The sequence below is a fragment of the Canis aureus genome, chromosome 11, assembly GCF_053574225.1.
Source record: "Canis aureus isolate CA01 chromosome 11, VMU_Caureus_v.1.0, whole genome shotgun sequence".
Classification (NCBI taxonomy): Eukaryota; Metazoa; Chordata; class Mammalia; order Carnivora; family Canidae; genus Canis; species Canis aureus.
This window is the reverse complement of record NC_135621.1, coordinates 19,991,466-20,018,371: the sequence shown is the minus strand read 5'-3', so window position 1 is coordinate 20,018,371 and position 26,906 is coordinate 19,991,466. Positions and strand designations below refer to the sequence as shown.

At 69.8% G+C, this 26,906-nt stretch overlaps 2 protein-coding genes across 3 annotated transcripts; one reads left to right on the top strand and one right to left on the bottom strand.

The window, feature by feature from the left end:
• The first annotated feature begins 45 nt into the window (after positions 1–45).
• Positions 46–7,872, top strand: CRELD2 (CRELD disulfide isomerase 2). Its single transcript, XM_077914046.1, has 10 exons — positions 46–402; positions 1,054–1,136; positions 1,527–1,637; positions 1,974–2,065; positions 2,728–2,904; positions 4,079–4,174; positions 4,815–4,898; positions 5,625–5,720; positions 6,124–6,270; positions 7,595–7,872. Exons 1-10 carry the CDS (start codon positions 61–63, stop codon positions 7,642–7,644), a joined length of 1,278 nt encoding a protein of 425 aa, XP_077770172.1. The 5' UTR covers positions 46–60; the 3' UTR covers positions 7,645–7,872.
• LOC144323505 (uncharacterized) lies at positions 7,795–26,906 on the bottom strand. 2 transcript variants are annotated; one of them, XM_077914049.1, is made up of 2 exons: positions 25,569–26,906; positions 7,795–10,959 (listed from the first exon to the last, which is right to left on the bottom strand). In XM_077914049.1, exon 2 carries the CDS (start codon positions 9,493–9,495, stop codon positions 8,467–8,469), a length of 1,029 nt encoding a protein of 342 aa, XP_077770175.1. In that variant the 5' UTR covers positions 9,496–10,959; positions 25,569–26,906; the 3' UTR covers positions 7,795–8,466. The 2 variants fall into 2 exon arrangements, with proteins under 2 accessions (XP_077770175.1, XP_077770173.1); XM_077914047.1 differs by lacking the exon at positions 25,569–26,906 and adding an exon at positions 11,505–13,131.

The window sequence follows — 26,906 nt, the reverse complement described above, 5'->3', positions numbered from 1 at the left end:
GGACGCTGACCCGGGGCCCTCCTATTGGTCGCTTCTCGTGGCGAGCCCGGATTGGGCCACATGGGGACGGAGTGGGGGCGCCCGGCCAATAGCGGCGCGAGGGCGGCCGGTGGGCGGGACCCCGCCCGGCGCCGTCAAGTAGCCCCGGGAACGGCCGGCTCCGCGGAGCGCTGGGCGGCCGGTTCCCGCTGGACCTGGGCCCTCCCGCGGCCGCGTCCTGCGCAGCGCTGCCCGCCTCGGCCCGCCATGCGCCCCCCGGCCCCGGCCCCGGCCCCGGCCCCGGCCCCGGCCGCGCTGGGGCTGCTGCTGCTGCTGCTGCTGCCGCCGCCGCCGCCCGGTGCGGCCGCCAAGAAGGCGACGCCCTGCAAGCGCTGCCGGGAGCTGGTGGACAAGTTCAACCAGGTGGGCCGCTCGGACCCGGGCGCGGGGCGGGGCGCGGGGCGGGGCGCGGGGGCTGGCCTGGGCGGCGGGGCGGGGGCGTCAGGGTGGACCGGGTCTCGGACGCAGGGTGAGCCCGGGGTGGACAGGGTCACCCCGCCAAGGACCCGGGACACGGACCCAGGGTGACCCTGGTATAGACAGGGTCACCCCGCCATGGACCCGGGACGCGGACCCAGGGTGACCCCAGGATGGACAGGTTCACCCTGCGGTGGACAGGGTTCACAGACCCAGGGTGAGCCCAGGATGGACAGGGTCACGCTACCATGGACCCGGGTCATGGACCCAGGGTAAGCCCACGATGCATATGGTCATCCTATGATGGACCTGGGTCACGGACCCTGGGTCACCGTGTGATGGGCAGGGCACTCCACCATGGACCTGGGTCAAGGACTCAGGGTAAGCCCGGGATGGACAGGGGTCATGGACCCAGGGTCGCCCTGCGATGGACAAGGGTCACCTTGTGATGGACTCCAGGTCATCCTGGTGATGGACCCGGGGTCACCCAACAGTAAATGGCATTGTCCCCACAGTGGACTCAGAGTGACCCCTGTGGTGGACAACGGATGTGTGGGGGCAGCAGCGGAGCCCCGTGCCCACCCTCTCTCCTCGCAGGGAATGGCAGACACCGCAAAGAAGAACTTCGGTGGCGGGAATACAGCTTGGGAGGAAAAGACACTGTCCAAGTACGAGTTCAGGTGGGTGCCATCACCCCAGCTTTGGGCAGCCCAGCTTCGGCGCTGGACACGTTCCCGTGAATGTTGTCACCTACGTGGACAACAGACACACAGAAGGGTCCCTTCGGTGAGGTCACCTGTGCGCTGGCCCCTACACGGCCCTTTGCTTCCACACTTGTCCCCCTGCCCCCTCCCCGCACGGCCAAGGCGACTGAGTCCCACCCCCTCACTCTGACCCCCACCCCAAGTCCCGACTCTGCTCGTCCCCAGTGTGTGTGTCGAGCATCTTTTTTCACCAAAGTGCCACCATCCTTCTGGCGTGGCACCACGCAGGGCCTCGGGACGTCCCTGTGGGGTGACGCCGACGCCCTGGGCTCGCCTCCGTGTGGGGCTGACGGGCTTGCGTTTCAGTGAGGTCCGCCTGCTGGAGATCACAGAGGGCCTGTGCGTCAGCAGTGACTTCGAGTGCCACAGCCTGCTGGAGGAGCACGAGGACCACCTGGAGGCCTGGTGGCTGCGGCTGTGAGTGCCCCCATGCCCCCTGCGCCACAGCCTGCCTCCCATAGCTCCAGCCCCACTGCTCTCCCCCGGGTGTTCGTTGAAACTAGCATTTGTGACTTAGTTTTTAGTTTATAAATTTGCAATACTTTCAGAATTAGGAGAGTTTGCACATGCTCCCTCAGTCCTTGTTATGCTCTGCAGCAGCTGCAGGCGGGTGGCACCTGGAGCACCTGCTCGCTCCTGGACGGGCGCCCCCTGAGGCCGGGACATGCTGGGGCACGTGCTGTCACACACCGCGTTTTTGTTTTGAAGAAATCTGTCACGTAAGCTTCAATGACCACATTTTTAATTCCTCAGGAAGAAGGAGTATCCCGATTTATTTGAGTGGTTTTGCGTGAAAACGCTGAAAGTTTGCTGTTCCCCAGGAACATATGGGCCACACTGCCTTGGTACGTTGTCAGGGCATCTCGAGCGTCCTCCGTTGTTCCCGGTGTCTGGGTGCTGAGTCCCAGGTGGGCAGAAGCACGGCTGGCACCGGGGGTGCCACCCGCACCAAGCCCCGGGGCTGCCGCGGCCCTGCCACCGTCCCCGCGGGGCCTCTTCCCTGGGCCGGGCAGCCCTGTGTGTCCGAGCCAGCCCTGCTGCCCTCGCAGGGGCTTCCGCGACCCCGGCCCGGCCCTGCGCATGGAGGAGACGAGCCCCGCGTGTGTGAGGCCAGGGGCAGGGGCGTCTGTTGTGTGGGAGGCGTCACCTGCTGAAGCCAGGCTCTCCTGTGAGAAAGTGCGCACAGAACCAAAGCCACGGTTTGCCGCGGGCACCACGTCCACCCACGGAGGCCGGCTGGTGACGTCTCGTTCTCCCGCCGCGGCCCTGGCTGTCCTCACGGCCCCAGCTGCGGACCCCAGCGGGTCACCCCACGCACAGCCCCGCGCCCGCCTGCGCTCCCCGGAGGATTGTAGTGACTCGGGCAGGAAGCGGGGTGTGTGTGGACTTGAGAGCGAGACCCATGAGCTGCCCTGGGTGAGCAGGGGGCCGAGCGAGGTGCCACTCCCTGTGAGGCAACGTGTCCCTGCCTGCAGGCGTCTGAGTGGCAGGTGTGTGTCGCCTACAGCATGCCAGGGAGGCTCCGAGAGGCCGTGCAGTGGGAACGGGCGGTGCAGCGGGGACGGCAGCCGGCAGGGGAACGGGTCCTGCCAGTGCCACCCTGGCTACCAGGGGCCCACGTGCACCGACTGCATGGATGGCTACTTCAGCTCGCTGAGGAACGAGACACATAGCGTCTGCACAGGTACATTGGCGGCGCCCGCTGAGCAGCCGGGTGGGCACAGGGCCCCCTTCCTGCAGCTGCCGGCGCCCCCACACACCAGAAGCACAAGCAGGCCCGGAGGTGCTCTTGCCTCCTGTCTGAATGACCCCGGGAGGAAACAGTGGGTCCCCTTCCCCTGGCATCCTCCAGAGAAGGACGGGGCGGGTGGACAGGGAGGACACAGCCTCCGAGTCACGTGCCCACTGCTTCGGGGTGACCCGGTCCTGCATGTCCGGGCGGAGGTGTGTGTGCTGGGCTGCAGCTGCGTGGGCAGGATGGCCCAGCTGCAGGGTGTGGGGAGCGAGCAGAGGCGGCCCCGGCCCCCGGCCCCACACGAGGTGCTGGAGCAGTCAGGAAGGAGCGCACCTGCAGCCCCGGGCTGTGACCTCCTGCCCCCATCCCCTTAGGAAGACATGCGGCCTCGGCTACTGGGCACCGGGCCAGGCGGGCCCCCCGGCCCCGTGCTCTGAGGCAGCCTGGCCGGCCCTGGGCTCCCCTCGGTCGGGGCTGCACGTGGCCCCGTGGGGTCCTGCATGCAGAGCCCTGTCCACTGTGAGCGAGCATGCTGGACGTGGGGCGGGCGCTGCCATGCCTCCTATCGGGGCCAAGGCCCAGGGGCGACCACGTGGGCACATGGAGGTTGTGATGCCTGGAGGACGGCATGCGCAGCACCCTTCTGGCATTCTCTCGTCGGTTCTCCCGATGTCGGGAGACTCCTTGGCGTCCCCAACTGTGTTTACCCCCACATCAGGGCCGGGCCCTGGCCTGTGGCCCTCAGAGCTTCCGTGCAGGACGTGCACGGGGCGCTGGGCAGGCCACGGCCTCTGCCTCGAGTGCCCGTCCCTGCCTGGCCTGGGATATGGGGGCATGTGGGGCATGCTGGGCGGGGCTATGTCCATGGAGCCACCAGAAGGGGCGCAGGAAGCCCGCTTGGTTGTTTTCTCGTTAAGCTCAGGAATCTTGTGAATCACAAGGCTCAGTTTTTCTGTTGTTGAATGAAGTTTGCTTTCTTGGGGTTTTTTTCTTACTCATATTGGGTTTTTGTTTTCATCGTGCAGAAGGTAAATACCTGATTTCTGAAGTGATTTCTGTGTCGCGTGGGTTACTGAGAACAGGGTTCACGCGTGCTCACGGGTGTCCCTCCCCCGCCTTCTAGCCTGTGACGAGTCGTGTAAGGAGTGCACGGGCCCAACCAACAGGGACTGCAGCCAGTGTGCCGCGGGCTGGGTGCAGGAGGACGCCGCCTGCGTGGGTGAGGCCGGGCGGGCTCTGGGTGGCCTCTCCTCTCCTCCGCCACCCCCGCCCCCCCCTCCTCTGCCTCTCCCGTCCTCCCTCCCCCTCCCATCTCCATGAATAGGCAGGCCTGCTGGTGTGCAGGCAGGGAAACCGAGGCATGGGCCCCCCTTTGGCCTGGAGAGCCGTTCGGTGAGCTCAACGGCCACAGTGCCTGCCCGGTCCAGCCGTTGAATGGGGAGGCGGGCCTTCCTGGCGCACACCCAGCCGCGGGGTTCAGGCCCTGGGCCCCACCCGCCCAGCCTGTTGGCCACCGTGCCCTCTCCTTGGCACCCAGTGGCCCCGGGGAGGCCTGGGGGCAGTGGGAGGAATGGCCGGTGGAGCCGGGCTGCCCTTAGGCCCGTCGGGGGCAGGCTCCTTCCTGGGGTCTGGTCCCGAGGGTGGTCGTGGCCCTGACGCTGACCTGGAGCCACGCGAGTCCACGAGGAAGCACGAGACTGTCCTGTGCCTGCTGGGGGTCCCTTGTGGGGGCCGCGCCCCTGGCCCCCGTCACCCCTGCACAAGGGAGAGCCGTGGCCGAGGGTCGTGTCCAGTCACTGCCCGCGTCCTCCACGAGGTGGCCGGGGGTCTGTCCTCACGGCCGTGCTGCTGTGTTCCAGATGTGGACGAGTGTGTGGCAGACACGCCGCCCTGCAGCGACCAGCAGTACTGCGAGAACACCAACGGCTCATTTGTGTGCAAAGGTGCGTGGCGGCGGGTGGGCGGTGGGCGTGGCTGGGCCTCACCGCGGGGCTCCAAGGCGCTCTCCCCACGTTAAGATGTTAAGACCTGTGAGGGGCACCGAGTGATAGACGTTTGCTTTGCAAAATCAGAAAATTCAGATATGTTGAAAAGCAAGTAACTTTTAAAGCTCCAGTTTCCTCCATCCGTCATTTCACGGCGCTCGCCGTCCCCGCTGCCCTCCCCAGTGGGCCCTGTCCCCATGTCGCATCACAGCTCTGGGGTGCCCGCAGCGTGCCGCGCCCTCCAGCTGGCTGTGTTGCTGGAGGTTTGGCTCAGGCCGGTTTCCCACAGCCGCGACTCCGGGTCCTTCCTTGTTTCCTTGGCAGAGTCTCCAAACTGCTCGGGAGTGTGGACGGTAGGGCTGCGGCGTCCCCGGAGGTGGCGACCGGCCACTCTGACCGAGGACTCGCCTGTGAGCGTCCCGCGTTGTCCCGTATGTCCCTCCTGAGCTGCTCGCAGTGTCCCCACCGTGAGGTGACTGGGGAAAAGCTGCCATGCGGACGCTGGCTTCGGCAAGACAGTCTGCAGGGGCCTGGCAGCCTGCGGTCACAGCTCCAGGGGCACACGGCACACGTCACTGGACCACGTGCAGATGTCGGGGACGCACAGGTCCTCACACGGCGGGCTTCCGACCTGTTCTGCTCACGGGAGGCGGTCCGATGTTCTGTCTCTCCCTTTGTTTCTAGAATGTGATGCTACGTGTGTGGGCTGCACAGGGAAGGGTCCCGGGAGCTGTAAAGAGTGCATCCCCGGCTACAGCAGGGAAGGTGGCCAGTGCACAGGTCAGTGCACTGCACTAAGGGGTCGGGGCCGGGGGGGGCACAGACTCCAGTGCTCCCTGCGGGGCAGGGGGTGCAGGCTCTGTCCTGCGGCCCCCAGGGGTACACGGTCCTGGTGACCCTGTGGCCTGGGGCTCTGCTCCAGCCCCCCACCCAGGCCCCCGTGGCCACTGAAACCCCGTGGAAAGGGGCGGTGGGCAGACACCCCCTGCGTGAGCGGCCCCAGGCCCAGCTGCACACCCGCCCCTGCCGCCCCTGCCGCCCCTGCCCGCCCACCGCCCGACCCAGAGCCGCCCTGGATCCTGCCCCGAGCCCTCCCCAGTTTCCGTGCTCCCTGTGTGGGAGCGAACCAGGCGAGCATGTGCCCATGATGGGCCAGAGCCACCCAGCGCAGCCCTTCTTGCAGACGTGGACGAGTGCGCGGGCGTGGAGAGTGTGTGCATGCGCCACAACGAGAACTGCTACAACACTCCTGGGAGCTACGTGTGCGTGTGTCCCGATGGCTTCGAAGAGACGGAGGACGCATGTGTGCCCACGCAGACCCCGGGCATCGGTGAGTGGCGCGGCTCTAATGGGTGTGCGCGGGAGCTCCCAGCTCAGGAATCACCCCAAAGACAGCCCTCAGGGGTGACATGCCCACCCGACGGGAGGGGGCCGCACGGAGACTCAGTGACCGCGGGGTTAGCAGGCTCCCGGGGCCCCGAGGGCAGGAGCCTCGGTCTCTGCTGGCCGCTGTCGGCCGCTGTCGGCCGCTGTCGGTGTCAGCTTTCCCTGGGCCCACGGCTACACCCCTCTGGTCTCTGCCTCTGTCCACACACCTCCCGGGGCCTCTGTGTCCATGTCCTAATTTCCCTCTTCCTACGTTGACGCCAGCTGTTGGATGAGGACTCACCCCGATGACCTCCTCTTATCTTGTCCATCTGTAAAGAGCCTGTTTTCACATGGGATCCACTTCACAGCTACTGGGGGTCAGGATGTCAGCATGTGGGGGGGGGCACAGGTCTTCCCGGGACAGAAGTGTGAGAACGTGGAGTGGCGGGGTAGTGTCAACAAAGCACCGATGAAGAATCTTACTGAACAACTGCCCCGACACTGACTTCAGGAGCTTCCTGACCCCAGCAAGGATGGGGCAGGGAGGGCAGGGCAGGGGCTGGCAGGGTGGGCAGGGGCTGGCAGGGAAGGCAGGGCTGGGCCAGACGGGCAGGGCTGGGGCAGGTGGGCAGGGCAGGGGCTGGCAGGGAGGGAAGGGCAGGGCAGGGCCAGATGAGCAGGGCAGGGAGGCCAGAGCTGGGCCAGGCAGGCAGGACAGGGCAGGGTGGGCAGGACAGGGGCAGCGAGGGCTGGGTGGGCAGGGTGGGCAGGGGCAGCAAGGCCAGGGCTGGGGCGGGCGGGCAGGGCAGGGCAGGGGTGGGAGGGAGAGCAGGGCAGGGGCGGGGAGGACAGGGCTGGGGTGGGGAGGGCTGGGGCAGGCAGCAGGCAGCAGGGCAGTGGCGGAGAGGGCAGGGAGGGCAGGGCAGGTGCAGAGCGAGGTTCCTCTGAGGAAGCCCTGGCGCCAAGAACAGGGAGGAAGGAGCGGGGAGTAGGGCCACAGCCACCTGTGCCCCCATAGCCCTGGGGCCCACCCTGCCCACGCCTGCAGGTCCCTGCTGTCCCCAGCCCTGCTCCCGGCCGCCAGGGAGCATCGCCAGCTTGTGTCTACGGCTCGGGTCTGCGGGGCGAAGCGGGGTGACCCCGCCGTGCCTCCTGCATGACGCCCCGGGCTGCTGGTCCGCGGGCAGCAACCCCATCGGGATGGGGGCGCCGCCTGGTCCCCCCAAAGCCTCCCCCCCCAGGTCTCTCGAGCCGGGATTTCACCTCCCGCTGTTGTCTCCCCACAGAGCTCACAGCAGGCCCCACGCAGCCGCTGCCCCCGCGGGAGGACTTGTGACGCGTGTCCAGAGCCCGAGCCAGGCCCCCCCTTAAATTATTCACTGAGCCCGGAGCGCTCCTCACCCCCACCCCGGAGCTGCGGACGGGCAGCTGCCGCCTTGGGAGTCTCTCGTGCCCGGTTGGCCCTTAGAAAAGCTGCAATTCTCGGTTGTTCTTAAACAGATTTGTATATTTTGATACTGTTGTTTATAATAAAATTGACCGTTGAGGGTAGACAGCCACAGAACACGCATCTGCTTCTGGTTTCTCTGCGTCCTCGCGCGCCTCCGCTGACCCCTTTGCCCTGCCTCTGTGTCTGGGGGGACCAGGCCAGGCGTCCCTGAATTCCTAGAGGGGACACGAGTGGGCAGCCTGCACGGGCGGGGTCTGCTCTTGACCAGGGGCACCTGTTGGGGGGTCCACTGGGGGTGGGGCGAAGAGCACGGTCCTCGCGCGGATACGTGGTTTGCTTGTGGAGACGGGGCTGGAGGGTCCAGGCCACGTGGCTGGGGCAGGGAACTGGTTCCCGTGGGAACCCAGAGGGTCCTGAGTCCCCGCGTGGTGGGGTCACCAGGGCTCTGTGGACACGCGCCCCCCCCTCCACAGGCGGCATGCAGCGGGGGTGGGGGAGGCCCATGCTGGAAGCCTGGAACCGCGCTGGCTCCTCTGTGGTGCCCTGGGGGCTGTGCCAAGGCCCCACCCTGGGCCAGCAGGTGGCTCTGGGCCTAGGGCGCCCCGTTACCCCCACCACGTCCTGCTCTGGAACCCCCACTCAGGGCCCCCCAGGGCGGCAGAGCAGCAGGCTGACCCGGCCCCCAGAACCCACCAAGGTGGTCTGTCCTCAGGGCCTCTGCACCATCCTGCGGGGGGGAGGGGTGTGGGGGGGGGCTGGCTCCTGCCCTCCTCCCGCTCCATCCTCCCTGGCCCCCTGGTTGTCAGCTCCCTGCCCCTGCCCCTGCCCCTCGGTCTGGAGCCGCCTCCCCTGCAAACAGGTGCGTGTCCCCGGCCCAGGCACGGCCTGCTGTGTGAGTAGCGGCTGGACCGGGGGGCCACGTGGGCAGGAGGGCGGACCTGACCCCAGCAGCAACTTGCCACCCAGGTGTGGGGCTCCGGGCATGGGCGGGGCCCGCGGGACCACGGGGTGGGCGGCCCACGTGCACAGGTGGGGGGCCCGGGCGCTGACTGCCATACCGTGGGAGCCCCTCCAGGGGCCTTGGCTCTGCTGGGGTTGGGGTGACTCAGTGGAACCCCCGCCCAGGCCCTGCAGCCTCGGCTCCGGCCTGGGCAGCGTCGGGGGCAGCCTGGGCCCGGAGGCGGCGCGGCCAGCAGGTGGCGCTGCGGGACCGGCCCAGGGACGCCGTGTGGGGACCCGCGAGGGGCGGGGACGTCCCCAGGAGGGCGGGGTCCCAGGGCAGGCTCCGTGGTGGCCAGGCTGGGCCCCTGAGCTCCGGGCAGAGCGGGGACAGGACGCAGTGGCCGCGCCCCCGCAGAGGCCCGTGACGCGCCTTCCGCTCCCTCCTCCGCCCCGCGTGCTGCCCGCCAAGGCCCCCGGGACACCCGCCTCTCCCGCTGGCCCCTGCCGCGTCCCTGGGGGACCGGACTCGCGCTCGGGGGCCGGGACGCTGCCCCCTCCGGGGTGTCCTCCTGGCAGGTTCCCCGGCCTCCCCCGCCGAGGGCCCTCTGTCCACCTGGCCTCCTGCGACGGCACCCTCCGGCTAGAAGCTTCTGGCAGCGGCGCCAGAGCCCAGCTCACCCACCCCGCCCGCGGGGCTGTGCTGCACGCTGGGTCCCTGGGCCTGCAGTCAGCCTGTTGGGGCGGCAGCATCAAGAGGGTCTCGGAGGCGCCAACAAAGTGGCAGCGACCGTCCATCTGTCACCCGCCTCGGGACTTTCCTGCCACCAACAGACCACCCAAGGCCACGTCCTCAGGGGGCAACAGAATCCAGGCAGGAAGCCGAGGCTGCACCCTGCCCTCCCATACCCCGCACAGACGCCAGCGCGGTCACCCTGTCCCGCAGTGCCCTACCCTTCCCCGTAAAGCCTGCTTGTGTCACCCGCCACTCCCGCTGTCCCTGCCTGTGTCACCCACCACTCCCGCTGTCCCTGCCTGCGGGCCGCGTCCCTCCCGAGCCGCCTTGGCCCACCCTCGCCTGGCATCTCTGCTTCGTTTCACTACCCACCGGATCGAAGCTGACGCGGCCCACGGGCGCCGTGCACACCCTCAAACAGGCTGTGAGCGCGGGTGTGCACAGGTGGCCCGGGGGACGCTGGTCACACCCGGGGCTGGGGTACCACAGGCTCCAGGGGGCAGGCCGGCCCGCTGCTCAACACCCCCTGCACCCAGGCCACCCGCACCCCCTAAGGCTTCAGGGATGCGGGTCGCCAGCTGGGCTGTCCTGGGCTCAGCCCGTCTCCGCTGCCCACAGGCCGCCGTGTTCTGGGGGGTCGGCGTGGGATTCCAAATGCCCCCCGGTGCCGCTCCTTGGTGTCCTTGGCCTGGAAACTTTCATGTCCACCCCCCCCCGCCCACGGCCTCCACCCATATGCCCACACGCATGCTGACCATCCTGGGCCCACGACTGAGTCCTGCCCTACCTCAGCCGGTACAGGGGCCCCTGGAGGCTGCAGGTGTGGCCATGGGGGGCACCGGGGCAGGGGTGTCGCAGGTCTGAGCCCCGCGTGTGCAGTGTGGCGCCGTTGCTCGTGCCTCCTCTCAAAGCCACAGGGCAGGTCCGAGGCAGCCACTCTGGGCAGCGGGCCCCATGGGACGATGGCCAGGCCGGCCCGGGCCACCTGCTGCCCCACGGCCCCGCTGGGCGCCTGCTGCAGACCCTACTCAAACCGTCCCAGTGGGGCCGTGGGGCACCGGGCCTCCCGTGGCCCAGCTGCCGGGCCCCCTCCTGGTGACGCTCGGCCGCCCCATCCCCCGTGTGAGGGCTTCCGGCGAGCTTGGGCCCCTGGGTTCCTCTCGACGAAGGCCCGGGGTACCGGCCACGTCCCCCTCACCTGGTCTGATTAACACGGGCTCACCAGGGTGGGGGATGGGGTGCTGCTCTGGGGACGCGTGGCGGGCTTGCATGTTCTCCGACCGGGATGAGAACGCAGCCGGGGTGGCGTCCCTAAGGTCGCTGTCCTCCTGGACCCATCCCCTGCCTTTCGTCGCAGTCTGACCGTGGGGTAAACAGAGCTGTGATGGTCATTAGGTGTCGTCACTCACCCGGGAGATCATGCTGCTCTTCGCTGTTGGCTGAGGGCAGTTAGGGATGCTTCCCCCGGGCCATCCACGAGGGTGGCCAAGGACACGGTGTCACCCGTGCAGTACGTCCACTCTGGGCTTCGGGAAACGAGCACATGGCGGGCATCAGGGATTGGGCCTGGCTCGGACGGCGTCTGAGGGAGCCCCGCGCCGGCAGGTCACCGCGTCACCCAGACCATGTGTCCAGCACTCCTCAAACATGTGGGGCGTCCCCTCCCGTGTGTAGTTGGGGGCCGCCCGTGGGGAAGGCCGGCTGCCCCCCAAGGCCCCGGCCCCCTTCCACTCCCTGGGTCCTGGGAGGAGACGGCAAAGGACCGCAACCTGCGAGTGGGAGCTCCGGGTCACACGTCCCCGGTCTCCCCCGGGTGCCCGGCAGTGTCCGGGACCACTGCGTCCTGCTCAGCACGCCGCCCGCACCGCAGGCCCTGGACGACCCCACCCTGCTGCGTCCACCTGCCCCTGGCATCACCCTGTGACAGCTGAGCCCGCCGGGAGCCTCCACTGGCTCCCCACGATGCTGTGCCTCTCCGCTGTGTCCTCAAGGCCACCTGTGCAGCCCACCCAGCTTCCCGCCCGTCCGCAGGGTCTGCCATGGCCATGTGCTCCCCGCCCTGTGCCCGCACCCGCTTGTGGTGGGAGCCGCAGGCCCCGGGAAAGCTCCACGGCGCAGGATCTCCCTCCAGCCTGGGACGAGGTGCTGCAACCTGAGGTCCCTCTGCCCTGCACCAGGCCACCTCGTCCCCAACAGGCCATGACCCTACGTGTTCCAGGAAGGAGGCGAACGGGTCCTGAGAGGTAAGGCTCCTGGTTTCTTGAAGGAAGGCCTGCCGTGAAGGCGTGGCCACTGTGTGGGCTGGAGGACTGGGGGCCTGGCGGTCACCCCTGCGGGCTGTCCCCCAGCCAGCACCTGGTCGGCACACAGGTCCTGCCGCCTGGGGTCCCCCACCCCTGGGAGCCGGCTCCTCTGACGATGGAGTCCTCCTAGCCTCCCTGCAGCCTGTGGCCCCTTCCCAGGTACAGGGGACACCACTGTCCCATACTCTCCACCACAGAACGACCCAGCCAGGGCAGCCCCCGCCCAATTCACCATGGTGACCCTGGAACACACGCTGCGCCGTGCGGGCTGGGCCGGGTCTCCGGTCTCTGCAGTGACTGCCCGGACCACCCTGGCTCTGTCTGCCCACACTCCTTCTAGAAGGCCAGTCGGTCCTCAAGCAGCCCCTGGAGCGTCCATGTGGTGGTGAGGGGCCGGCCCCTGATCCCAGTGGAGCCACCGTTTGGAGGGACACCCGAGGACAAGGTCCGCACACTGCGTGCTGACCACCCCCAGCCGGGGCTGGCACCCTCACCCCCACCCCGACTGCGCCCACCTGCAACCCGCAGGCCCCCGCCCGCCTCCTCCCTGCCCGTTCTGTGGGGGCTCCTGGCACCCCCCACCTGCAGCCCTCAACTGAAGACCATCCTTCCCTGCACCCCACTAGTCCCTGAGCCAGGCCCCCCCCCCTGCAGCCATGTCCCTGTGGGCTAGGACAGACTCCTGGGGACCCTACTCACACATGCCCCCCATACACCTGTCCTCCAGGCCCCACTGGCTCAGCCCTCTGCCCTCTGCCCCGCGGGGGCCACTCCGCCCAGGGTGTCAGGCAAGCCTGGGCACAGGGGCTCCAACCCACTACTGGGTACCGGATGCTCGCCCCATGACGGGGGTGGGGGCCCGGCCGTGGAGTCACTCTCTGGGGTGTCCAGGACCAGACCTGCCTGGGTGGGCAGGGGGACTCCGGGAAAGCAGGGGCATTGGAGCCTGGGGCAGGGGGCGGGCACAGAGGGCTGCAGCCCTACAGAGGGTGCGACCTTGGCCGAAGCCCTCCGTGGGCCTGGGCAGGCGGCTCCCTCTGTGGGGCCAAGCCGCCATGCAGGCCGTGAGCCCCCTCCCAGGCCGGGGGCCCCTCAAAGCCTTCATTGTGCCTGGATCATCCCAGACGCCGGGTGGCTCCCCACCCCCGAGGGCCCAGAGGCCCCTCGCCCAGACCCCAGTGACCTCCGCTGGGCAGGGGCAGCCCCCAGACAGCCAGGGCCAGGGCCAGGGCCAGGGCCAGGGCCTCCCGCTCCCCCCACCTGCAGAGGGGAGGAGGAGGGCGTCCCGGGGCTGCGGGGAAATGACGGAGACGCGCGGGAAGCCGAGTGTGCGGCTCGACCTGGAGGCCCGGGCGCTCCCGGGAGGGGGTCCAGGCAGCGCCCCTCGGGCCGGGCCCAGAGCGGCCCCCGGAGCGTCCTGGCCGGGACCGGGGCACGTGGCCTGCAGCCCCGCGTGCTGGTGCGGACGGCGCCGCAGACTGCGTCCCGGTGCCCGGACCCTCCGGGGGCGCAGACCCGGCCGTCCCCCGCCCCACGGGCCCCTCCGCCCCTCCTGGCCGCCCTCACGCGCCCTCCCCGCCCCCCAGCCCCCCGCAGCCCTGTCAGCGCCCCCGCCCCCTGCAGCCGGGGAGGGTCGGCCCCACGGGGCTGCTCCGGGGCCGCTCCGGGGCGGGCGGGCGGGAACGGGGCGCGGCGCCGCCGGGAAGGGGCGGGGCCTCGGGCCGAAAGGGGCGGGGCCGGGAGGGGCGGGGTCCTCGGGCCGGAAGGGGCGGGGCCTCGGGGCGGGGCCTCGGGGCGGGGCGGGGTCCTCGGGCCCACCCCACGCCCGGAGCCGGGGCCGCGGTGCTGACGCTGACGGGAAAGCCCGAGGCTTCGCGGACGTAGGCGCGGCGCGTGCGCTGTCGGCCGCGACCTTCTGGGAAGCGCCTGGCGACAGGTGGCCGCGGGCGGGGCGCTCGTGACGTCACTGCGGGGGCCCGGGGACCCGCGGGAGCACGACGCCAGCCGGAGGGTGGGGGGCGTGGGCGGCCGGGCCCCGAGACCCCGCCTGCACCCGGGGGTGCGCCCCCGGACCCCGACCCGGTGGGCCGCTGGGGGCGCCCCGCTCCCGCCGCCAAGGCCCTGAGGCTCAGCGGGGACCATCGCCGCCCCCAGCACCTGGGCTCCGTCCCGGACGCCGGGGATCGGGGAGCTGGGCTGACCTGCATCGCGGCCCCCCCTCCCCGGTCCCTGAGCACAGGCCACCCTCTTGAACGTCTGCCGGCTCAGACTCGGGGGACCGGGAGGCCGACGTCGGGTCGTCATGCTGCCCCCCCCCACCTCGGGGAGCCGGGGACCTCGGTCAGACGGAGCAGCGCTCCTCCCTCGGCCCTGGGCCCTTGCCGCGGCCCTCGCCCGCCGCCCACCCGAGCCCGACCGGCCCCTAGCCGGCCCCTAGCCGTCGGCAGGAGAGGGCATCGCCTGCATGTCCAGCCATGCCCTGCCTCCGACTGGCTCTGGTCTCGGGCTACAAACGGGCGGCTCGTCCAAGAGCACAGGGTCCAGGCAAGGGCTTGAGGCGTCACTGTGACCCCGTGGTCAGCACGTCCCTCCTCAGGGGAAGGCTGGGGGGCACGGCCCCTGGGGGCACCAACCTGGGCCCAGGTGACCCCCCCGCCCTGGCTCAGCCGTTGGCCAGATAACAGGGTCCTTGTGCGGCGCTGGGCGGAGGCTGGGGTGCCAGCCCCGGGTGTCTCTGGTGGGGAAGGGCACCCACCCCCCCACCCACCCTATATTGTCTATTCACCCTCCCCCTGCTATTAATAGCTCCTCCCCAGGCCAAGCAGCTATAAATAGCCCCTGCCCCTCTCACAGGCCCCTTCAGAGCCTGCCGCGGCTGCACAATCACCCACACACGCAAGCACACTGGCCCCCTCAGTGCATGCACACCCGGGCACACAGCCCACTCCTGCTCTGCTCCACGGCTGGGCGCCATCAGCTGCCACCGTCCCTACGCTCTCGTGGGCCTCCCTCCCCCTGACGTCCACTCCCTGAGGCCCAGCGCCGAGGGGCCAAGACTGGGCATTGTGGCCCTCCCTCCTCGGCCAGTGGGCCCCCTGGACGGTTCCACTCGGAGGCCCTCAGACCCTTGAGCCTTTCCTTCGTGGAGCGGGCACTGTAGCACCCACCCAGCTGAGCACCCAGGGGCAGCACCCCAGCCAGCACTGGGCCCTGGCCACCTGCAGGGACGGCCACCTGGAGGGAGGGCCACCAAGAGGGAGGGCCACCAGGAGAGAGGGCCACCTGGGGGGAGGGCCAAGGGGGGAGGGCCAGCCACCGGGAGGGAGGGCCACCTGGAGGGAGGGTCAGCCACCAGGAGAGAGGGCCACCAGGAGGGAGGGCCACCTGGGGGGAGGGTGACCTGCAGGGAGGGCCACCTGGGGGGAGGGCCACCAGGAGAGAGGGCCACCTGGAGGGAGGCCCTGGACCCCACCACTCCCTCCCAGGAAACCAGCCCCTGCGTGGACTCGGCCCCAGCCCTCTGGTCCCGGGGCTGTCGGGTCAGGGCCCTGCCAAGCCCAAAGGGGTCACGAGCTCAGCCGGGCCCCCACCCACCCCGACCTGGCTCTGGTGGACCCCAAGGCCGTGGCCGCTGCCCGTCTGTCCCATGGGGTGGGCCCACCAAACAACTGCCCCCTGCTTGCTCCGGGGGCCTGGCCTAGGGCAGCTGTGCCCTCGGACCCCAGGAAATGGCCCTGCGGGCCCCTGTGGCTGGTGCTACCCAGGGCCGGGGTGGGGGGCCCGGAGCCTGCTGTTATTGTGACAAGAGGAGAAAAGGAAAACAACCCTGTTTACGGAAAAGGCGCGTCCGCCGCCACTGGCCAGCGGCCTTCCTGGGGGGACAGAGGCCCTTTGTTGGGAAAACAGGAAGAGAGGACTTCCAGGACCCATCGGGCCGCCCGCCGGCCACCCGCCCCAGCTTCCGCCCATTCTCGGCACTTCTGCCGCCCGCCCGCTGCCCGTCTGTCCGTCCCTGGTCTCTACGTCCCTCTGACCATGGGGTCCAGGCTTCCAGCGGCGGGGGTCAAGCCACCCTCAGAGCTCAGTTTCCTGAGAAGTGCCCCCTCGGCGCCCAGCTCCAGGCAGGGCTGGGGCAGGGCAGGCCTGGGCACCCTGGAGCCCCCAAAACCCGCTGAGGCCGACCCCGCGCTGTGTCCTGCCGTCCTGCCGGCCCGAAACCGGAGTGACTGGGGTCTCAGGCCAGTCACATCTGGGGCACCCCGACGGCGGTCTGGGATGGCAGCCCCACGCAGGGCAGAGCCAGGCCTTGTGAGGCTGGGGAAGCAGCGGGGAGGCCCGCTGCTGCCTCCTCCTGCTCCCTCCTGCCCCCTCCTGCCCAGGGCAGCCAGTGTCTGGGGTCCAGTGGCCACGTCATGGTTACCCCGGACAATGTCCAGCCCAGGTCACATGCTGCTCCCCGGCAGCCCGACCAGGCATGGGCACGTGTGCACGGGTGCACGTGAGGGGCTCACATGCGCACGCCCTACATTCTCACCCAGGTGCACACATATTCACACGCACACACGTGTGGTCACACACAGCCCACAAGCCCTGATCATCAGTTCAGCCACCCTGTCCTCATGGGCGGCCGTGAGCAACTGTGCCCCCCACACCCCCCGCACCCAAGCCACATCGAGTCCAAGGAGGTGCAGGAGACTCGGCCGGCTCCCTGCCACCCGCACCCCCATTTCAGCCCCCCCAAGTTGCCCTGTGCGGGTTGCCCTGCCTGGCAGCTGTGAGTGCCACGAGGTGCCTGGCACCGGGAGCGAGTGGGGCCAGCCCTGTGGCAGGTGCCACTTCCCCACCCCTGCCCACCCTGAGGTTGGGCTCTCAGGGCCCAGAGTCAGCACCGTGGTTCCGCAGTGACCTTGGGGGGCCCCTGGGTGGGTGCGGACCTCGCGCTGCAGCGGGAGTGCCCAGGAGCAGCCAGCAACAGAGGAGGCAGTGCCCGGGAGGCTGTGCCGGCCCTGTGATGCCCCCCGGCTGGCGGTCCAGCCGCCCCCATCAGTCGGCCTGGTCATCCCTCTGCACGGTGCCCGGTGGTACCCGGCTGTCTGCGCGCGGATAGCTGGGGAACCCCGACCCAGGTTCTCTCCAGCCCTGGGTGGTGCCCCCATTCCCCTCCCAGCTGGACGCTCAGCCTCCTCGGGCTGGGGGGCCGTGTTTGGACCCCTGCTCCAGCCGCTCTGAGGCTCTCTAGCGCTCTTTCTTGTGCTCCACTGACGGAAGTGGTGCGGTGACCGCCTCATGCCAGGCCCTGGGCCGAGAGACCCCCGCTAGGCTGGCGGGCAGCCGGACGCCGGGGCCTGCGCCACCAGAGGGGCTGCCCCAGGGCTGGTGGGGTGGGTGCGGAGGTACGGGCCCCCCGACCGCACAGCCCAGCTCAGCTCTGGCCCTGGAGCCTGCGGGGCTCAACAGAGGACCCCTGGACCCCCGGGCCCCTTGCCCCCACCTGCCCTCCCCCTACTGCCCACCTGGGCCTGTGGGGAGGCCCGCTGGAGGTGAGGGAGGAGCCACAGGGTAGGGGGCCCTGGTGGGGCTGGGGACAGCGGGAGCAGAGTGTCGTGGAGCCGGTGTGTGGGGCAGATCCAGGAAGGATCCGGAGCCAGGTGGGTTCCACGCGGAGGGGCTGCGAACTGACGGGGCTGGTATCCCTCTGCTGCGCGGTGCTGGGGCCCGCAGGGATCCCTGGCCGGAGCGAGGCCGTGGGGCACACGGAGGCCTGTCCTGCTCTCCAGGCGTGGCGGCCACAAGGGCTCTCCAAGGCCGGGCCGGAACCAGGCCCAGGGCGGCGCACGGGTCCGCAGTGCCTCCTTCCCGCACCCAGGCCTTGGTGCACGTCCACATGGCCCCTCCTCTGTGGGCGGGCTGACAGCCAGCAGCTGCCGAGGCCCCCACGTGCCCCCACGTGCCCCCACGTGCCGCCGCGGCCCACGGGACAGGGGCCATGTTGGAGGAAGAGGGGGGTGCTAGGGGCCTGGCTTCGGGGGACTATTTCAGGGTTGCCCCCACCCCTGAACCCACAGCCAGGGAATCGTGTGTCTGTCCGTGCAGCCGTCCAGCCGTCTGCCGTGCTGCAGACCCAGAGCCTCCCCTGAGTGTTTAACGGCAAATCGGTGAGCAAGCCTGCCTCTCAGTCCTGCCACTGCACCCCCTCGGGGGCCTGACACTGGCCTGGCTCAGAGTTGGCTCTCGGGAAAGAACTACTTACTGAAGGAAGAAAGGGGTGAGTAAATGAGGGAGCAAATAAATGAGTGAATTCACGAGCGAGTGAATAAATGAGTGAACAACGCAATGGATGAGTGAGTGAATGAATGAGTGAGTGAATGAATGAGTGGACCAGTGAAGGAACGAATGAATGAGGGCCCGAGGCTCGGAGCGCACAGGTGAAGGCAGGAGCCGGGGTGCCGCCCCGCCCCCGCCCCTCGTCTGCGCAGGGCTCCTAGCCTGCACCCCCAGCAAACAGCAGGAACAGCCCAAACTGCTGTGCCAAAGCTTCGTGAAGCCGCCTCCCGCCCCCGAGGACACAAAGCCTCAGCTGTTCCCGCCACCCCATGCCCGTGGGGGGCCGTGGGGGTGAGCCCCTTCATGGGGAGAGGCACGCCCAGGCCGAGGGGCCCCCAGGGCGAGGAGACCACGGCCTGCCCGGCCTCAGGACGTCCAGATGCTGTGCCCCCAGTCAGCCTCCAGAGCAGAGCCCCAGGCAGCACTCCCCGCGGGAGGCTGGAGGGGTGCACGGCTCCCCAGGATGTTCCTGCCTGCGCCTCTCAGGCCCTGGGCCCTGTCTCCAGGAAGGACCCGCAGCTTGTCAGGAAGAGGGGGCTTCTCCATCCCCGGGACGCCTGCCCCCAGGGTCCCGCGCGGCACCCCCTCCCCGGATGCAAGGTCTGGCCCTGCTGGGGCCCAGCAGCAGCAGCCCGCCCCCCCGCTACAGTGCACCCTGTGCCCTGGGGCAGCCAAGCCCAGGGCTCTGGGGCCGGGCGCAGGCAGTGCCCAGGCGGTGCTCACACGGTCACGGCAGTGCCCACTGCTGCTCCGGGGCCTGGTCCGTGTGTGGCGGGCTGGCAGGGGCCCTCCCGCCGCGAGGACCGCGTGACGTGCTGGGGGTCCCGGTCCCCCCGTGGCAGGACCATAAAGCACACACCGTGTGTTCCCTGGGGGAGCCACATCCACTGCACTTTCCGGGGGACCAGAGAGGAAGGGGCACGTGTGCCCTCCACAGAGCTGCCCTAGCCCCCGACCGGCTCCCCTTCACAGGCCCCCGTCATCTGGCCCCACGCGCCACGCTATGGGGTCATGGTGCTGCTTGGGGTCTGCGGGTCATGCCCACAGGGCGAAGCCCTGGCGCCCCACAAGTAGCCCAGGAAGCGCACAGGGCCGCCCTCCCCTGCCCGTGTGCCCAGCCAGTCTCGGGCCGCCAGGGGCCTCAGCCAGACGCAGCACCAATGACGCCACGAAGGCCCTGGAGGACCGAGGACAGAGAGGCAGTGACCCCAGGCCCTCTGGCCACCCTGCCGGGGGCGGGGGCAGTGGGGAGATCAGGGAGGAGGGGCAGGGGGTCCCCCAGGTGGGCAGGACGGAGACGAGGCCTGGGGGGGCCACAGGGAGGACTCTGGATCCCGCCTCCTGGGGTCGCGTTTGTCCAGTGCAGTGTGGGCCTTGAGCCGACTTGTAAGGCTCTGCCGGAGGCAGTCCCGTGGGGAGGCCCATGCGGTACAGAGCTGGTGAGGACCTGAATCCAGCACCCGCACAGGAGGCTGCACGGCGACAGACTCGTGCTGCCCGAAGCCCGTAGGCCTGGGAGAGGTGCTGGGCATCGGAGCTCACCCCACAAGGCCGAGGGGAGCCTGCTGCAGAGCTGAGCTCCGGTGGCCAGGAGAGGAGGGGGTGGCAACGGCCCCCCCAGGAGGCTGATGGGAAAGTCCCATGGTGGGCGGGCGGCGGCCCCTGGGCCCTGTAAGGCTGAGAAGTGATGCCCCATTGTCTGTGGGACCTGATGATGGGGACACAGAGGCTCTGAGGGGCTCCCTGAGAGGGGGAGGGCAGGGGAGGGCACCTGTGCAGCCGGGCTTTGAGCTGGGTGCAGGGGCCTGGGGGCGGGGAGACAGGCGCTCAGTGGGGTGGGTGCCCTGAGAGTCCCCAGCTGCTCCCCTCACCCAGGCTGGTCAACCGGGTGGACACATGGCCTGGCTGCGAGCTGCGGGGTTTGTCCTCCTGTCTTGCCGCGGACGTGCACGCACCCTGGGGCCCCGTGCAGCGGGCTCGGGCTGACGTCTGCGCTTAGAGCGTGTGCCGCATGACGCAAAAATCGGGACATCGAGGAAATGACCTGACGGTTCAACGGCTCTTTGGGGAGAACAACGTTACATGACAAAATCTTCGTGACCACGTGAAAGGGAAAAGCTCAGTTCTTTCAATGTTACTTCTTCCTGTTTTCTGAGCAGGGGGCCCTGGGCAGGTGGTGGTGGGAGAGCACAGGGGTCATGCAGGGGGAGCGTGGGGAGCTCAGGGACAGCACAGGGTGGGGGTGTGGAGGGGGAGCTCAGGGAGAGCACAGGGGGGTGTGCAGGGGAGCTCAGGGACAGCATGGGGGATGCGGAGGGGGAGCTCAGGGAGAGCACAGGGTGGGGGTGAGAAGGGGGAGCTCAGGGAGAGCACAGGGAGAGCACAGGGAGAGCAAAGAGGGGTGTGCAGGGACAGATCAAGGGATGTACAAGGGGAGCACAGGAAGGTGTGCAGGGGGAGCTCAGGGGGTATGCAGGGGGAGCTCAGGGAGAGCACACACGGGTGTGCAGGGCTCAAGCAGAGGGAGCTCGGGGAACTCAGGGACAACACAGGGGTTTGCGCAGGGGTGTGTGTAGGGGGAGCTCAGGGACAGCACCAGGGGGGTGGTGTAGGGGTCGTGCAGGGGGAGCTCGGGGAGCTCAGGGACAGCACAGGGGGAGCAGGGGGCAGTGGGGAGAGCAGGGGACCAGCCCGGAGGTGGTTTTGGGAAGGGATCCTGCAAGACCTGTTGACAGGTCAGCACAGGTGGTAAATGGAGGGGCAGCGGGACTTCCAGCGCTGCCCTGGTGGGGGGGGGGTGGTAGGGGCTGGGTCTCCGGGCAGGGGGCAGGGCAGAGAACTCACTTGTCATCTGTCATGCAGATGCCCCCCCTGAGGCGGTGGGGTGGGGAAGCCGGCATCCACCAGGGTGGGCTTCAGACAGGTCCCCTCCCCCGCGGTGGGTGCGGCTGAGAGACGCCTGGCTCCCCCAGACCATGAGGGAAGAGGGAAGGGTGCTGACCTCCGTGCCCCCCCGCCCCTGCCCCCTGCCCACCCAGGGCACACAGCAGGCGTCCAGGGGAGCCAGTGCCGGGTCAGGCAGCCCCCGGGTCCCCTCGCCACGTGGCTCAGGGTGGCAGGCCCTGGGGGGAGGGGATGGGCGAGTGACAGGCCCCTCAGCTCGTGGGGGGCCAGCGGTTGAGGCTGGGGCTCGGGGAGCCCACGGGACGCACGCGGGTGGCAGGGGTGGCACTGGTGTGTGCCCTGGCCCAGCGCCACAGCTGCCCGTCCCAGGACACCGTGTGCAGCCGGAACAGGGCATGTGTTTGCTCAGGGCGCCCACACCCCCAGGGCCCTGCCCAGCACTTGGGAGCCCCGGCAGGCCCACAAGCGCCCCTTGTGTCCCTGGGCACCCCCCCAGCCGCGGGCCACAGGGCTTCACCGGGTCCCACGCCCACGGCTCCTTCCCCGCCGCCAGGCCTGTGCCTCCCCTGCCCACCCGCCTTGCTTCCTGCCCCCCCCCCGCTGCCCACTGTCCCTGCCCTCTGCTCCTCTCCCTTGCGCCCCCGGCCTGCGCCCCATCCCACTGCCCACAGAGCCCATGTCCTGGCCACCCGGGCTTCCCGGATCAGATCTCTGGTGCTGCTCCCAGTCAAGACACCACCCAGGACACCCAGTCACGCTTAACGGACCCACCTGCCTCCACACCCCCTGCCCCACCCAGAATGCCATCCCCAGGGCGAAGACCCTCCCAAGCAGCCACCTCACACAGGGCAGGAGGGTGGGGAAAGCCAGCTCTTCCCAGTGGGGGAGCCCGCGGGGTGGGCCTCGCTCGGGTGGGGCTGAAGGTGCTGGGGCAGGCGGTGAAGGGGCAGGTGCCGGGCCTCAGTGCTCAGGGTTGCGGCCCTAGGACGGGGAGCCATGCTGCTGCCTGGTCGTGGTGGCCCAGCTACACCTGCCCGCTGCCCACGCCGATGCCCGCACCCCTCCAGTCCCACAGGCTGGCTCAGGGGCACTCGCCCAGACTCCCCTCAGACACCCCCAAACCTGGGGGCAGGGCCCAGCAGAGGTTGAGGGGGCGCCACAGCCAGGATGGCCTAATGGTTGTGGTGACAGGTGGGGGCAGGTGTCCCCATCATCCAGCTGGTGAGGCCGGTTTGTCCTGGACGCACGCACGAGGCACCCCACCAGCTACTGAGCAACAGGAGGGGACCTGGGAGCTGCCAGCACCGGGGGGTCCACCCACCGGCCTGCCCCACGGGGCTCTCAGGTCCATCGGTACCCCCCCCCAGGCCCGAGGGCGGGGGCTGAGTGCAGGTGACGTGGAGCTCGAGGGCCCAGCTGGAGGCGCCCATCGGGGGAGGCTGGGTGCTGGCTGCACCTGCATGACCTCACCAGCCACTCAGCCACACGTGGGGGTCCCCAGGGTTCCCACCGCCAGGGTCTGTCCTCTTCCAGCAAGGGAGCCCCGGAGGAGCCAAGGCCGGAGGCAGGGAAGGCAGAGGACAGCCTCCGGGCAGGCTGGTGCTCCACAGGCCAGGGGCCACCCACGGAGAACCGGTCTGACCGTGTGTGTGCGCGTGTGTGCGTGTGTGCATGCGTAATCGTGCTCACGTGTGCATGCGGGCTGAGATCCGGCCAGGAGGCCGGCGGAACAGAGGCCACAGCCTGCGTCATGGGCAGCACCCTGGGGCGCCCGCTCAGCGGCAGATGGCACAGCTTCGAAGGCCGGGCCACAGGAGCGGGGCGGGGGTGGGGCGCAGGGCTGGGTGCAGGGGAGGTGCGACCTGGCCTGGGGCCTGGCCACTGGGTGGTGCCAATGCCCGGTGGCCCTGCCCCTGCTCTGTCCCCCAGCGCCCCCCACCCGCCCATGCCCTCCAGAGAACACAGGTCCCCGCGCGCGGTTTGATGGGAGGTCTGGGTCCAGCCCTCCTAGGGCTGTGGAGGCTGGGCCGTCTAGACGCTGGCCCTCAGCCCCACCCCCCGCTGAGAGGCTCCCCACTCAGGAGCACAGTCCTGGGGTCCTGGCAGGTGAGACACAGGAGGGTGGACGCTCCAGCGGCCTCCTCGTCCAGGCTCGGCCCAGCCCCCCACAGCTCCCAGCAGGCCTCGCCTACCCCAGGACAGCTCCTCTAGGCCCAGCCGGTGCCTTGGCCCCGACCTCCTCTCCTGCCTCCTTGACCCGCGGGAGACACCCCGTCCTCCATCCTGACAGCGGCTGGCATGGGCTCTTGGCTGCCCCCCCGCCCCGGGACCTCCACCTGGGCCGTCTGGCCTGCAAGCTGGCACCACTGCCCTCAAGCTGGCAATGGGGCCTGGCTGGCCACTTGCATTCCCAAACCTCAGCTCCCCAACATGCAGGTGAGGACTGAGAGGGGGCCTGCAGGCCTGGCGTCTGCCCCCAGACCCCCATGTGGAGGCGGGGTGGTGGGCCAGTCCTGAGCGGGGGTCGGCCTGGCTGCCTGCCCCCCTCCCTGTGCTAGCCCTGCTCGCCAACATCCAGGACTGGGCACGAGGAGGGATGCCAGGAGCCGGGATCCAGGGCCCGGAGCAATGCCTTGGGCCTGGGCTAGTTCCTGCATGGTCTCCAAGCCCGCCTCAGCCTGGCACGCGCCCCGTCGCCTGCCTAGCCCTGACCCGGTGAGAGGCTCTGGGCCTTCGGAAGAGACTAAAGCCGGGGTGAACCTGAGAGGCAGCGTGGGGTGTGGCATGTCTCAGAGCCTCGGGGTCAGGAGCGGTTGGAGAGGGGCTGGGGTGCCCAGAGGGGTGGCGCAGACAAAAGGTCAGGGGGCTGCAGGGTGCCCCCAGCTGCCCACCCCGCCGCACCTTGCCCTGGCAGCCCCATGGAGGCAGCAGGGCTCCCTGAAGACCCATTTTGCAGCTCAGAGGACAGAGGCCCAGGGGCTCTGCTTCTCCACAGGCGGGAGGGAGCCCCTAAGGGAGTGTGAGCAGGAGAACGGTGGGTTTAGAGGCTCCGGAGGCTTTGTGTGTGTGGGGGGGCCCCAGAGGGCAGCAGAGGGCAGTGGCAGAGCCTGGAGCTGGGGGCCCGGGGGGGCCACGTGGAGACCCCAGTGAGCCCGGTTCTCCCGTGGCCCAGGGGCGGCCTCAGCCACGGGTCCCTGAGTAACTGACTCACCGGCCTGGGAGGGACTGTAGGGCCGGGTCGAAACCCCATCCCGGCGTCCCAGAAACCACAAGTCAGTGGCTCCCCTGCTGCGGGGAAGCCACCCTGGGCACGCACAGCCGGGCAGGGCAGGGATGCGGGGTGCCGGGCAGGGGGCAGCGCGGGGCAGGCCTGGGGCCTGGAAGCTGGAGGGAGCCGTTGAGGAGCAGCCGGTGCGGGGTTGGGCTCCGGCAGCTTCCCGCCCCCGGGGTCCCCACCAGCAGTGCTGAAGGACCCATTTCTCAGATGGGAAGACCCATTTGACCGGGAAGCCCCTGGGGCCCCCAGGACAAGGCGGAGGGGCCGGCACGGGGACCGCTGTGGGGCCAGGACCCAGGGCTGAGATGACAGCGGGTGACCTGTATGACCTGTGGGCCCCGCTGTCCCCCAGCGCCCAGTGCCAGCTCTCCTCCCGCTCCAGGAAGCAGGAAGGGGGGCTGGCGGCCTGGGGAATTTGGGGCGGAGGGGAGCTTTGCCAGAGGGTAACAGCACAGAAATCTTTCCATTGCTCTGCGGTGACTCAGTAGCTGTGCCCCCGCCCCCCAGCCTGCGTCAGCCCAGGAAGGCCCGACTGGGAGCCCGGAGGGCGGGCTCAGCAGCGCCCTTCCAGCTGGGCCCCAGCCCCCACTTCCTTCCCTGTCAGGTGCCCCGCCCCGCTCGGCCCACGCGGTCCCCTGCTCCCCCCTCAGGACCCCGGTCACCCCCTGTAGGGCCCCCGTCACCCCCCACAGGACCCCCGTCACCCCCGGTAGGACCCCTGGTCACCCCCCGCAGGATCCCCAGTCACCCTCCTGTAGGACCCCCAGTCACCCCCAGTAGGACCCCCAGCCGCCCCCTCGCGGGACTCCTGGTCGCCCCCGCAGGACACCAGTCACCCCCAATAGGACCCCTGGTCACCCCCTACAGGACCCCTGATCACCCCCCACAGGATGCCTGGTCACCCCCAGTAGGACCCCCGTCACCCCCCCCCCAGGACCCTGCCCCCTCTGCTGGCCGTGTGTCTCCACGCCCGCCTGGCCTCCCTCCCTCCCCACCCTCCCCACCCTCCCCCCGGGGTCACCATAGGGCACGTGGCCCCCACCCCCCGACAGGACCTGGCTCTGGCTCTGGCGTGGGATGTAGCACCTGCCACGGCGGCGGGTCCACACAGGGGTCCGCGAGCTCTGCCCCCCACTGAGATGCAGGTGCCCCGCTGTGGGGTGTGGGTGGGGTGGCCCCTCCAGGGCCTCGGGCTCCCCAGCGGGATGCAGAGCCCCGTTCCAAGCGCTCGGCCGGCGGCACTCAGGTACAGAGTGGGCTGCCTCCGGGGGAGACGGAGAGGGACGGGGGCGCCGGGGCCGCGGTACAGGACCCATGGAGTACCCACCTCGTACGTGTGGACAGGACCTGCCCAGCGCACGTGGGCCAGTGGGCTGGGAGCTCACAAACCCCAGCGCTCAGCTGTCCCCAGGGCTCGCTGCTGTAGCCTGAGCTCCGACACAGGCTGCTGGGGGGCTCTGGGGCCTCCTCCCGGCCAGCCTGGGCCCCCCGGCCTGGGCCCCGGGGTACGCACGGTGCTGCACCAGCCCTGGGAAGCCCTCGGGGTCACACGGTCCTCCTCGGGGGTGGCAGGACTGAGCAGGGGCCAGGGCTGGGGTCACCTCCAGGCCGGGGCCCACTCAGCTTCGGCACCTTCAGCGCCCGCCCTCCCGCTGGGGCCTCTGGGAACGGGGAGGGAGCCCCAGGGAGAGGCCGGCCCAGCCCCCACTTTCGTCCTGATGCTCTGTCCAGGCCCACTGTCACCTCAGGGCAGGGCCCCTCCGCAAGCCTCAGTGGCCCCCGGCCTTAGGGGGCAGCCCAGAGCCCTAGCAGCCCCAGCCACCCTTCCTTCAGCTTCTTCTGTTCCCCTGACCCCCAGAACAATGACAACACAGGAAAGTCCTCAAGCCCTGGGTGGTGCTCAGGGTCACCAGACTGACCCCCCAGGCCGGGCGAGCAGCTCCTGAACACCCACATCCCCAACAGGCACCCTTCCTGGCCCGGGGGCCGGGGGCCTCCTCACCCTGGCCCTGCCATGTCTTGGGATCCAGGTGCCCAGGAGCCCTCAGCACCCAACCAGGCCTGGGGAACGCTCCCGGGAGCCAGACCCGGGTCCTTCTGGCAAGAGCCCCGTGAGGAGAGTCTGGAGGGCAGCCCGGGCTGCGGGGCGTCCAGGGCTCACCCTGCCCTGCCCCGCTCCCCTCCCCGCCTGGGGCCACCACGATCTGCCCCTGCCCCCCAGGAGGGCGCCGCTGGGACCGTGGGTTCGGGAGCCTCGTGTGCCGACCCGTGTCCCCAGGTGCTGAGCATCACGCAGGCCTGGGCCTGAGCACGCCTCATGCTTCATCCGTGAGCAGAACTTCAGGCCATGCTGGACTGGGACTCCCAGAACCAGTGCCCTGGCCTGGAGGATCGCCCCGTCGGCTCTCTCTGAGCCAGACGCACAGGCCTGGGGCACCAGCCTCAGCAGCTCCAGCTGCGCGGGTGCTGCCTGGGGCCGCAGGGAGGCCCAGATCGAGCTGGACCTGAAATCATCCCCTTGCTGCCCGCCCGTCCCCAAGCCTGACCTGTTCTTGGGGCGAGTTCATGCCTTGACACAGATGCTGGAGTCTGCAGGGCTGGGCCAGTTGCCCCGTGGGCACATCCTCCCCCCGAGGACCCCTGGGCCACCCCAGCCTGCTGCCTC

What these genes read in the sequence shown, in the direction of transcription:
- CRELD2 (XM_077914046.1), top strand. Translation starts at nt 61, where the DNA reads ATGGGGACGGAGTGGGGGCGCCCGGCCAATAGCGGCGCGAGGGCGGCC. An exon ending in GGAGGACGCCGCCTGCGTGG is followed by an intron (nt 4,175 to 4,814) that starts GTGAGGCCGGGC and finishes GCTGTGTTCCAG; the next exon opens with ATGTGGACGAGTGTGTGGCA. An exon ending in GGAAGGTGGCCAGTGCACAG is followed by an intron (nt 5,721 to 6,123) that starts GTCAGTGCACTG and finishes CCCTTCTTGCAG; the next exon opens with ACGTGGACGAGTGCGCGGGC.
- LOC144323505 (XM_077914049.1), bottom strand. Translation starts at nt 9,495, where the DNA reads ATGGACGGTCGCTGCCACTTTGTTGGCGCCTCCGAGACCCTCTTGATG.